General features: G+C 37.0%; 1 protein-coding gene across 3 annotated transcripts in view; it reads right to left on the bottom strand.

Moving 5' to 3' along the window:
• Window positions 1-13,279, bottom strand: part of VPS13A (vacuolar protein sorting 13 homolog A) — a 263,707-nt gene that overhangs the window by 160,656 nt on the left and 89,772 nt on the right. For all 3 annotated transcript variants that reach the window (XM_049897014.1, XM_049897015.1, XM_049897017.1), the window contains exon 20: window positions 1,487-1,623. In XM_049897014.1, the coding sequence (XP_049752971.1) occupies window positions 1,487-1,623 (137 nt within the window). The remainder of the gene's footprint in view (window positions 1-1,486; window positions 1,624-13,279) is intronic.

Here is a 13,279-nt window from a genome sequence, read left to right as displayed (position 1 = left end):
TGCCTCTAGGTAGGGTTGAACCACTAAGTTAGTGGCTGAGTGCAGTTTCCACCACCCAGGGGACTTTTGCATACTACACATATTTCACTTAAACAACCTGGAGATTCCACAGCAGTATATAAAGATCTTATTCATATGTGTACATATATATGTATTTTATACATTTTTGCATATATATGCAAATATATGTGTATTGTGTTACGTGTGTATATGTGTTTGTGTGTGTGTATACACACACACATACACACACACACTTAGGAGCCCTGGTGGTGCAGTGGTTAAGTACTTGGCTGCTAACCAAATGCTTGGCAGTTCTAACCCACCTGCTACTCTGAGAGAGATGTGGAGATCTATTTCCATAAAGATTTACAGCCTTGGCAATGGGTTTGGTTCGGTTTTACATATACTTAAGGTTTTTTTTCCTTTATTTTCTCATGTGAAATGACAGATAACGAATTTTAGGTAAGAGGTTAAGCAAACTGTGCAAGGTCACAAAACTAGATAGATAACCCTTACTTGTGACTTCATGCTCTTCCCACTATACCACACTGCCCTTTAAACAATTCAGTAATCAACCTCAAACATGAACAATTAGCTACACACATTTTATTATAATATTATAAATATAGTGGGTATCTACATGATTATCATGTGAAAACTTTTAATATAAAATAGAATAAGGGAAAATGTTAATATTAAGGAAAGGCACATATTTGTTAGGTAGTCACATAGATCATCCTACTACGATTATCCATCCTTCTTGGGCCTTTAAGATGGAAATGTTCTATCTCTGCACCATCCAACAGAGCAGCCACTAGCCACTTGTGACTATCAAGCTCTTGAATGTGGCTACTATGACTAAGGAATAGGGTTTTTTGTTTTAATTAAATTTAAATAACTGCATGTACCTAGTGGCGACCATATTAAACAATGCAGATCTAAAACTACAAAACATAATTATTCTCTATTCAAAGCTGGGGAAGAAGTACATAACTGGAAGGAAAGGGAAATGACTTTGGTAAATGCAAGAGTCAGCTCTCAATTCAGGATTATTTAAAAAGAGAAATATTAAAACATCAATATATACAGTTACATATGCAAAAAATTTCAGGAGGAGAAAGATACATTTGGTTACTTCTAGAACACCCCCCATTCTACATATACTAATTAATCGCATAATTGATTTACATTGAAAAGGAAATAAATTCTCCAAGCATGGCTCTGAAAATCTGTAAATACAATTCTTGGGTTTATCCCTGACCTTCAGAGTTGAACTGGTCAATCTGCCTTCAGAAACGTAGGAAATCTACTAATTACATGAAACTTCACTATATTCATCAGAAAGGAAGATTTCTCAAATTCTAGTATTTAACATAAATCTAAAAATCAACATACCAAAGCAAACTGTCTAAAGAAAAAAATGCATATTAAACAAAGATAACACCTTGAAATGCCATATTATGAAGTATACATTATGAACATATACCTTTAGATGACCAAGATCCAAAAGAAGTAGATTTGATGCAGGACTAAAAATTCCATCTTGTGGAACAATAATATATGATGCCTTCAAATTAATTCTGAGATCAAGAACTTTCTGTGTTTCAATAATATACAGTAGACCTGTAGAAAATTTACTCACAATGAAGAGTTTCCACAAATTATTCAAGAAATAGAGAATCATTAAACATATGAATTAAAACAATCTTAAAACAATGTGATATTAGTGTTAATATAAAAATGACATTAAGTAAAATGTTTCCAAAATAAATTTAAAATATTTTTGTCAATTTCTATAAACCACAAAACCAAACCCCGACTCATAGTGACCCTACAGGACAGAGTAGAACTGCCCCATAGAGTTTCCAAGGAGCGCCTGGTGGATTCGAACTGCTGACCCTCTGGTTGGCAGCTGTAGCACTTAACCACTATGCCACCAGGGTTTCTATTTCTATACACCTAATGAAATAATCCTGATTACCAAATTTGAGCAAATTCCTCAAAAAAAATTATTTTACCCAGAAACTCAATTTGGGTAAATTGGAGAAATGGTAAATACCTAAAATAAGTGGTATGAAATATTTATACATAACAACCATATTAGAATCTATATATATTCTGCTCAATACATAAACTTAATATAGCCATATCTCCCATACTGAATGATACTTGATTTTTATGATATTACTCTGAGACAATGAAAACTCCTGGATTATTAAATCATCCTCAATAAAACCACGTGTAAACCAGGAAAAAAAAATTTTTTTTTTTTTTTTTTTAAACCAGGAAAGACAACCAATCAGGGTTCCCTATTCCTTGAGTATTTCATTCAGTTATGGTTTTATGCTAGAAAATTTAATCCATTTACTTGCATAAGATTTTACACCATTTTTATATTCACATTCTGAAATCCAGCATCATCTTTTAAAAATTTCAACAAATTATATATGATCCCATAAGAGGGAAACCCCCCTTAAAAAGAAAATTCTGTGAGCAGCCTCTAAATCAGTTTGAGTGAATACAAGAAGTTTTGATTTACAGAGTTTACAATATCTGACACTGAAACAGAAAGGTACTTTACTTCATAAAAGACAATTTAAAAAAATACTACATAACTATCACCAGGGATAGATTTTTTTAAAACAAATTATGATGAAAAACTAAAAATAGCTATAAAAATATGATATGTGAAATTCTGAATACCTACCCCGGAAAAATTCAAACTATGCAGTTTAATGTGTATACCCTCATAACGCAGTCAAGAGTCTCTTCTTCCCCAAAAGAAATCACTCCGTATTTTGTGATTCCATACTAATATACTACTACGAAGGATTAGGAAACCCTGGTTGCATAGTGGTTACGTGCTATGGCTACTAACCAAGAGATCGGCAGTTCGAGTCTCCCAAGTGTGCCTTGGAAACTCTTTGGGGTAGTTCTACTCTGTCCTATAGGGTCGCTATGAGTCAGAATCGACTCGATGGCAATGGGTTTGGTTTGGGTTTGGTTTATGAAGGATTAAAGTAAAAAGATTTAATGTAGGAAGTTTAGTGTATTTTAACACAATCTTCAAAGTTAAGGATTTATTATTAAAGAGTACGTGTCTGAATTAAAGAATCAGTCAATAATTTTAAATGTACTTATAATAAATTATCGTTGTAAAAAGATACTCAGATGAAATGTATATGCAATGTCAGAAAAAGTAAACCTTTATAACAAATACTAAGCAAAACAGTCAAGTGCGAACAGATAGCTGGCCTGATATATAAAGAAAAAAATTAAATAAAAATAGTTAAAATACATTGTTTTAAATATACATATTTATAGAACAATAAAAAATAAATAGCCTAAACCCAAGACAGCTCTTTTGTGAAATATGAGAAAGTGGTATCAAAATTGTGTCATCTTACCCAAATAAGACTCTGATAAAGAGAAAATCTTGGCATCTCCAATAAGCTATGAGAAGCAGATTCAACTGAAATCCTTTAAAACGGGAACTGGTGGTGGGGAGGAGGTAAACAGATTGACAGGTAGTCACAGAACACTGAAGATCATCCAACAAGCTTGAGGCTTAAGAGCAGAACTGGCTCAAAACAGGTTTTTTGACACAAATGATTTGGATTCAAACACAGATGGCATTGTTATACTAACAGCTGTTTGCTGGGTCAGTCAGGTACAGCAGTCACAAGGAACAGCTAAAAGGCACAATTTGGCATGCAAGATTGTCCAGGGTTTGCCTGTTAAGCCTTTTTCTACTGTCATTCAATTTCCATTGTAAGGATTCCTCAACCAAAATGATCTACTCCCTATGTACTCCTCCCTATATAAATTTAAGTCTATACTCTCTGGAAGTCCTACCTTAAGCCTCACTTTCACTAATGTCTCATGTGACATCAGGGCACAGTGTTCTCTCTAGGTTTGGGGGGGTTATTTTGTTTTTTGGGGAGTGAGGGGTGTATTGTTTTATTTTGAAAGTAAGTCTATTATCTCTCTCCCCTACTTCCCACTGCAATTAGAACAAATTCCAAACTGCTTCATATGACCTACAAGGTTTTGCGGAATTGAGACTGTACCTCTCTATCATCATCTCATTCCACTCTCACCCTCACTATCTTCCAATCTATCTTTTGGCACTTTACAAATTCACCAAATTCTTTCCCAGGTTAGGACCTCCATGCTTGACCACTGTGTGGAAAGTTCTTCTTTATATTCTTCAGCTGAGCACATACTACACAAGCATCTGGTCTTAAGGTCATTTTTTTCGGAGAGATTTTCTCTAGCACCCCACCAAATCTATATTAGGGCATCCATTACTCTCATTTCCTTTAGCATTTGGGCCTGTTACTGATTTGCTGCCTTTCATAGCTCCAAATTCACCCTTTTGCTCACTCTGTGAAAATGGATCTGAGCCCAGCAAACGTTTTTCCTTTTGCAAACCGGCACTGAAGTAGATGGAGAGCACTGGTGAGACACCACAGGAGGAAAGGGTTTTGCTTCACTCGGCAGGATCCTGCAGCAGTGTGGCTTTCTCCCGCACCAGGAGCATATACAGGGACTAGCAGCACCCAACAATTAGCAATTCCCCCTATTCCCCTTGGGCAGTTTCACAGCAAAGCGAGTCCAGTGAGACATCACCTCATGGACAGTTTTCCCCATCACCTAAGAGGGTGGATTTCCAAAAGCTCTAGAGAGCAGCTTCTCTGCCATTCAGTGAACCACAGACATGTCCTCTCCAACAAGGTCTGGATCTCAACCCCAGCAGGGTCTCTTCCTTGGGAACTCTGTGTCAGTCCTAGGTTAGAGGCTGCTTCTTACATCTACGCTTTCTATGTTCTTTATTCTTTGGAACAGCAAGCCAATCACTCATCACAGCTAATAACTCCTTACATTAAACTTTACCTGTTCAAATTACTATGTGGTTTCTCTCTCCTGATTACTTAAAGAAGGTTTATCGTAATTTTAAAATATATAACTCTTATTGGTTTTATGTCTGAATTACCCATAAGATTAAAAAATCCAGCAATATACATGAACTACATCCAATTTGATTGTTGTGATATTCCCCAACTAGCAGAGTTTCAAGCATACAGATTGTGTTCCCGATATTTGAATGAGAGAGTAAACGAAATCACTGAAAGAAAATGTCTATGATCCCACCAAGTACTTCAAAGAAAGGGTTTTAATAAGCTACCACATTTGTCTTCCTGCCAGAGACAAAGAAAAACTATGTGCATGTTTAAGACAAGCCCTCTACTTTTTGAAGAAAAAAAATCTGAAAACATCTTTAGTTCCTAGAAAGGATGAAAAAAATAATACAAGGAAGAAAGCAGGCTGTAGGCCAAAAAACGAAACCAAGCCCGTTGCCACTGAGTCGACTGTGACTCATAGCGACCCTACAAGACAGAGCAGAACTGTCCCATAGGATTTCCAACGAGCATCTGGGGGATTCGAACTGCCAACCTTGTGGTTCGCCACCCAAACTCTTAACCACTACGCCACCAGGGTTTCCTATGCTGTAGAGTCAAAGGCTAATTTTAGCAAAATACAAGAAGGAAGGTATGGAAGCAAGGAGGAAAGAAGAAACCTAAGCAGACAGAGCTATATAACAGATATAAGGCACTTCCCAAAGAGGTAAGTGTTAAATTGCTGGGAAAACAGCCAAAATATATTATTAAATTTTAAAAAACTAAGCTCAAAAAACAATATTATAGTATCATCCCTTTTTTTTTATAATTGTTGTTGTCGTTTTTAAGTGCTGTCAAGTCGTTTCCAACTCATAGCAACCCTGTGTACAACAGAACAAAACACTGCCCGGTCCTGTGCTATCCTCACGATCGTTACGTTCAAGCCCATTGTTGCTGCCACTACGTCAATCCATCTCATTGGGGGTCTTCCTCTTTTTCGCTGACCCTCTGCTTTAGCAAGCATGATGTCCTTCTTCAGGGGCTGGTCCCTCCTGATACCATGTCCAAAGTATGTGAGATAAAGTTTTGCCATCGTTGATTCTAATGAGCATTCTGGCTGTACTTTTTCCAAGCCGGATTTGTTCATTCTTTTGTCAGTCCATGGTATATTCAAAATTCTTCACCAACACCATAATTCAAAGGCATCAAATCCTCTTCGGTCCTCCTTATTCGCTGCCCAACTTTCACATGCATATGAGGTGATTGAAAATACCATGGCTTGGGTTAGGTGCAACTTAGTCCATAAAGTGACACCTTTGCTTTTTTAATAATATTACTGTATTTTTATTTTTATGCAAATAACACACACCTTCTATGTTTGTTTACCGGCCATGCCTTCCCCTTGTGAGAGATTTTCATTGGTGTCGCTATGCCAGTTTTTTCTACATGTTGCTGTGAAGAAAGGTTAGCATAGTGCACTTACTAGGATAACTCTCGGGCAGGGTGGGGGGGGCGCGACCAGCAAACAAATGCAGAAGGCACATGTTATTTGTGTAAAAATACGGTAATCCATATAGAGAGAGGAGTCCCTGAGTGATGCAAGCAGTTAAGTACTTGGCTACTAACCAAAAGTTTGGTGGTTCAGTTGAAATCTACCCAGAGGCAACTTGAAGAAAGGCCTGGCCATTAAAAACCCCATGGAACACATTTCTCTGACACACATGCTATTACCATGAGTCTGAGTTGACTTGACAGCAATTTTTCTTTTTTTTATGTATACAGAAGAGAACAGAATCAGAAAAACACACTTCAAATTCTTAAAGGTTGTTACCACTAAAAGGTAAAACATTGAAGGCTTCCACTTCCTAACATATATTTCTGTGACATTTTAACTTTATTTAGTGGATACTTATTATTTGGGTAATTTTTAAAAAGGTAACAAAATAAAAGTTTAGGAAAATAAATCTGAGAGAAAAAAAATCTCTAAATCTGGATAACTATGGTATGTTCCAAATACAATGTATTTATATTTAACTATAATTAGTAATGGTCTCTATACATCAAAGGAGGAACCAAACAGAAAAGAGAGGTATGATCTTATGCTTATGCTTCTGTTGATTATACACCAATATACAGAACTTTAACTAAAAATGGGATGTAATATTTAAACAAACAATATAGTGTTATGGATTGAATTGTGTCCCCCAAAAAGTCCTAACCACCGTACCTGTGAACATGACCTAGTTTGCAGAAATAGGGTCCTTCTTTGAAAATATTATCAGTTAACAAGATCCTACCAGAGTAGGGTGGATCCTAATCCTTTATGACTGGTGTCTTATAAAAGAGGAATACAGACAAAAGACAGAGTTACACACGGGGGAAGGCACCATTTGAAAATACATCTACAAGCAGCAAAAAAAACTCCAAAGAATGCCAAAAGCCACTAAAAACTAGGAGGGTGGAATGGGGCAATTCCTCTCTCAAAATTCTCAGAAAGAATCAACAAGACTGATACCCTGATTTGAACCTGCAGTCTCCAGAACTATGAGTGTGATTGTTAAGGTTGCGTGTCAACTTGGCTGGGCCATGATTCTCTGTGGTTTGGCAGTTATGATGTAGTTTGGAAGTCATATAATGATGTGATCACCTCCATGATGACATTTGATATAATGTCATCACCTCCTGATGGGATCTGCTGTGAGTAGCCAATCAGTTGAAAGGGAGTTTTTGGGAGTGTGGCCTGCATCTTAAATAAGTAGACTTTCTGGCAAGGCTCGTAGGCTTTTGCTCACTCTGGACCCTGCAGCTGGCTCCTGTTCATAAAACCTCTGGTTCTTGGGACTTGAGCTAGCAGCTTACCTGACATCATGCCTGCTAATCTTGGAATCTGTCGGTCTGTGCAGCCCGTGAGGCAGAGCCCTGCTGTCTGACTTGCCAGTCTTGGGTTCACCAACCCCTGTGGCTATACGAATCAGGAGAACCTTCCAGCCTGACCCATGGACTGGGACATTCCAACCTGTACAACCACATGAGTCATTTCCTTAATATAAATTTCTGTCTCTATTATACGCTTTACAGGTTTTGCTTCTCTGGAGAACCCAGCCGAAAACAGTGAGACAATAAATTTATGTTTTTATAAGCCATCCAATTGATGGCATTCTCTTACAGCAACCCTAGGAAACTATGACAGGAAGGACAAACACAATCTACTCTAGGCTTCCAGAGTTAAGGCATTCATATTCTCAGAAATTCAAAACCTACTCAAATGTAGAAAAAATCAGTAAAAACCAGAGAAGAAAGATATGAATAATTGCAGGAATATAATGCGTGCCTCCCTGTGAAAAAGGGGAAATGAATAAAGTTTTCAAGATGCATATTTTAAATAAAATTGAGAAGTAAGATAACCTAACAAAAGATACTTTAGTTATACATTTACTTATGAAAACATGAGAATTCACATGATGTGAATTCTTGATGTACCTGATTAAAATATTCCAGGAGAAAGAAGAAACAAAGGAGAATGGTAATTAGTATACCTCACTTTACCAATAAGGGTAAAGTGAATATAACGGAAATGTCAAGAAAAAAGTGGCAATTTCATGTCGGATTTTATGACAGTGAAAATGAAACAAATTCTAAGTTCAGTTAAAGGTGTACCCTAGACTCAACAAAAATGGAGTTCTAAAACTAAAATTTTGACAATATTTTAATTACTCTAATGAGAATTTGAGCCAAGAATTAAAAGACAGAAGTAGTTAAAGAGTGGTCTCTCCAATAATTTTGGATTTTAAAGAGACATGCACAAAAAAGGAAGGTGCGGTGCAGTGAATTACTTAATATGTTCCTTCTAGCCATGCATGGTCTTATGACTCTCACAAAATGACTTGGCGGAACTATGCAAATAAGGAGTTTGTGGCCCACCAAGGGGATTGGACACCTTGCTAATAATGCAAATAAGGTCACAGAACCCTTGCAGAGGAGGAGGGGAAGACCATGCATATAAAGTGTACAGAGCCCTAATAAGGGGGTTGGTCAGTTTTGCCATCCTGCTAGGCTTAAAGGGAGTCAATCCCAGAAGCAAGAGGGGACCTCACTATCACCAAGAAAGAGCCAGGAGTTGAGAGCATCTGTTGGACCCAAGGTCCCTATGCTGGGAACCTCCTAAACCTGTGAAGAGAGAGCGAGCTATAACACTGAAGATGGTGAGAAGCAGCGGCAAGGGTAGCAGAGATGCACTGGCAAGCGCAGCAGAAAAACAGCAGCAACAGGACCAGCAGACCAGCATGAGATGGTGCAGTAGATTTCCCAGCCCACAGACCAAGACAGATACACTGGGCGTGCCAACCCTTGGAGCAAAAGAGCTTAGTGTCTTTGAGAAGGAGGCTTGCTGGCAGAGTGGGGTGCCTTGGGCACTCCTTGGCAGAGCTAAAGAATTTTGTAACACTTGACTGAGCAAGGCAGAGGCCAGACCCAAGCAGGGGCTGGGGGCCGAAAGGGGAGGCCTGTACGGAGAGGGCCGAGAGGGGAGGCCTGTCCTGAGAGGGCCGAGAGGACCCTGTCTTCAAGGGACTGAGAGGAGCCTTGCACGACCAAGAGGAGCTAAGAGAGCTGTCCTGCACTAAAAAAGGCAGACTTTGCCTACATGCTTCCTGCTGCTTCCTGATCCTGATCCTAAATTGTAATCTATTACTTCCCTAACAAACCCTGTAGTAGTGATACGGTCTGTGAGTTGTGTGTGGCCACTGCAACAAATTATCAAACCCAACAGAGAAGAAGAGACTGCATGGGAGGGATGGCTGGTTTCAAAATTGGTAAAAAGGCTGGAGAGTAGAGATATGTCTGACCTCCACCTCATATGCATCAAGACTTGGGCTGATGATGATCTTGATTCTCTCTCCCCACCTTTTGAAGTTAGATGACAAGGTCTAACTCTACCACACCATTTTTTACAGAAGGACACATTACCAAGACAAATGTAAAATATGCACAGATCTATAAAAATGTCAGTAAGATTAAACTCTTAGAATATATTGAGGAAAAGTTTATTGTTTTAAAGAGGGGCTTCTAGTTATAGTCAGTGCAGAACTAATCATTATTAAGGAAGCAAAGACAGATCTGCTTTCTTTTGGCTCTATGGTATAATGATGAGAGATGACACACTAAGCAGAACAACTTTGTTCCTGTCTTGTATCTATTATGAATTGAATTGTGTCTCCCCAAAATATGTGCTGGAATTCTAATCCCCTATACTTGTGGATGTAATCTACTTGTGGATGTAATCTAACGTAATCATCACCTTCCATAATGCAATCTTATGTATCATGATCAATCTGTTGGGGGTCATACCACTGTAGGGTGAATCCTAATTAATTACTTCTGATTTATACAAACAGGAGCATAGACAAAGACAGAGAGATACGCACAAACAGGGGAAGACAGATGCCATATGAGGATTGTCTACAAACCACCAAACCAAGAAACTTTCAGGGCAACGAACAAGGAAGAAATCCACATGGCCAAGACCTTGATTTGGAATGTTTAATCTCCAGAAGTGTGAGAAAATAAATTTGTTATTTAAAGCACAACATTTGTAGTATTTCTGTTATAGTAGCACTAGAAAACTAAGACGGTATCCATCTTCTCTGTCAAAGATGATTATATTTATTCTGGAAGAAGTAGGACATGGTAATAGAATGTAAAACTCTAATTGGTGAATATCACTGAGTTGGTTAAGATGGCAAATGTTTTGTTATATATATTTTACCACAATGAAATTAATAAAAAAAAAAAGAAAACTCTAACCAGTGAAACTTTCACTTAAGCGAACACCTCTTCTAGTCAAATTACACCCAGATAACTGAGACAGTGATCCTACTCAACACATATTAGTGCTTTATAAGAAATTACTGACAACTACAGAGGTCTCAGAAGACTAAAAATTATACACATAAATTTATGGACAAGTAGAATGGGAAGTACTGAACATGAGAAACTAATACATTTCATAAAAATGAAATATTCCATTATAATTGAATTTCTTCTTTTCTGTTTTTTTGTTTTGTTTTGCTTTTGGTATGTGTTACAAACTGAATTGTGACCCCAAAAGTATGTTGAAATCCTAACCCCTGTACATGGAAAAAAAAAAAACCATTACCCTATTTGGATATAGGAGACTTTCTTTTGTTATGTTAATTAGGTCACAACAAAGTAGGCTGGGTCCTTAACATAATCACTTTTGAGTTATAACAGACACAGAGACACACGGGGAAGACTAACACCAAGGAACACCAAGGAACTCACAGGGCTACCAACAAGAACCTCCCCCTAGAGCCACAGCCTAAATTCAAACCTTTAGCCTCCTGAACTATGAGAAAATAAATTTCTGTTCTATAAAGCCACTCACTTGTAGTATTTCTCTCACAGTATCACTAGATAACTAAGACCATATGCTTACTAAACAGATACCTGATAAATCAGGGAACTGTTATAAACATTAAAAAAAAAACTTGTTGCCGACAAGTTGATTCTGACTCATAGTGACGCTGAAGGACAGAGTAGAACTGCCCCACAGGGTTTTCAAGGAGCGGCTGGTGGATTCAAACTGCCAATCCTTTATTTAGCAGCTAGAGCGCTTAACCACTACACCACTAGGACTCAATTATAGACACAGCGTATCAATATTTCAGTAATATAAAGTCTCCCTTTACATTCTTGAGTCAAAAGTTGGAAAAATTAGCTAAATTAGGTAGCATTAACCAGAGATCCATGAATGGAATTGAGGGAAGGATTCGTGAACTTGGATAGGAAAAAAATTACATCTTTATTTTCACTAACTACTGCTGAAATTCAGCATTTCCTTCAATTATACATGTAAGCAACAAACCACTATAAACTATAAGCACATACTACTTTGTCATCTATAATCACCCAGTGCCCTCATTAGAAATTACATATTATTTCACTTTCATTTTATAACATAGCTGCTGAATACACCTTGACATATTCACTATTTACATTTATCACTCCTACAAATTTATGGTAGTTTTCTGACCTGTCCATAATTCTTGCTATTTAATCCACAAATAAAGAAGAGCAGATACAGTACCATTATCACAAATTTTAGTTTCTTAAATACTTTAAAACCATGTTTTAATATTATATATTTCCTTTGTAATCCTATGTAGTTTATTTTATGTACTTAAAACGATTTTTCTGAGAAGGGATTCTTGGGCTTCACCAAACTGTCCAGGGTGTTCATGGCACCAAAAAGGTTATAAAAACCCCTGGGCAATTAAGTGAATCAATTCTCAGTTGAGTACCGAATGATGTTACCCAGAAAATGATACCTATTTATCCAATGTCTCAAGAAAATATTAAACACACAACAAAAGATAGAACAATACACCAAACTAGCTAGATTAATTTTAACAAAGATACAGTGCTGAATTTGGACTAAAACATCTAACTAGATTTACAGATCCTGGCAGTATGTAGGAATACATACCTAGAATTACCCTTTTTCTAAAAGAAACTCAAATGATGGATATAAAGCAAAAACAAATAGTAACAGCAACAAAAAAGTACTTAAAAACACTGAGAATATGCAAGCCAGTATCAAGCAAAGAATCAAATCAAAGGTATAAGCTAACAGATTTATGTGAAGCACAGAAAATTTTTATTCTAAGAATATCTGTTGAACCTGGTAAACTTGACAATTACTTTTCATAGCCTCAGAACCCTGGGAACAGATGACAAAGAGGTAGAATTTAACAGAAATTCTCCTCATGAATCCAGGATGTCAATGGCTAGACACTCCAAGTAAAGGTGATCCAGAAGTTAAACCTTTCTCTCTCCAAACCTCACCCACAGGGGAATACAGGAAAATGTATCCTAGCTGTGAGAAAAATTCGGAGAAGAAGATATTATCCTTGCAAACTGTAACCGTAATACTGTCCTCAAGTAGACTTCTAGCCCACTATTTCCTTGGATGTCCAGAATACCTCAAGCAACGAATTTACTTAATGGCCTAAAAACATGCATATGGTATCTGGCAGAAGAAAATAAAATTCCTCCTGGAATGAAAGTCCAATTACCCCGTGTTTAAAGAATTGCCCCATATAATTTTTCAAGACAAATGAGTAGTTCATAATACAAAATCACAAAATGTGAAAACAAACAAGTTACTATGACTAAGATGCAGCAGAAACAAAACTAGAAAAAACTAAAGCATTATTAAAAATAAAAGCAGTCAACTTCACATAAAGATTCTGTTCATAGGACAAAAGAAAATTTTTTATTCTGCATGTAACTATCCTCAAAATTTATAAAGAAAAAAAAACGACCAATATATAAGAAGTATACAAATTTAATTTTATAGT

Source organism: Elephas maximus, chromosome 9 (assembly GCF_024166365.1).
Source record: "Elephas maximus indicus isolate mEleMax1 chromosome 9, mEleMax1 primary haplotype, whole genome shotgun sequence".
In the NCBI taxonomy this organism is placed as follows: Eukaryota; Metazoa; Chordata; class Mammalia; order Proboscidea; family Elephantidae; genus Elephas; species Elephas maximus.
Note: the sequence above shows the minus strand (reverse complement) of the source record. Positions and strands in the feature narration are given on the sequence as shown.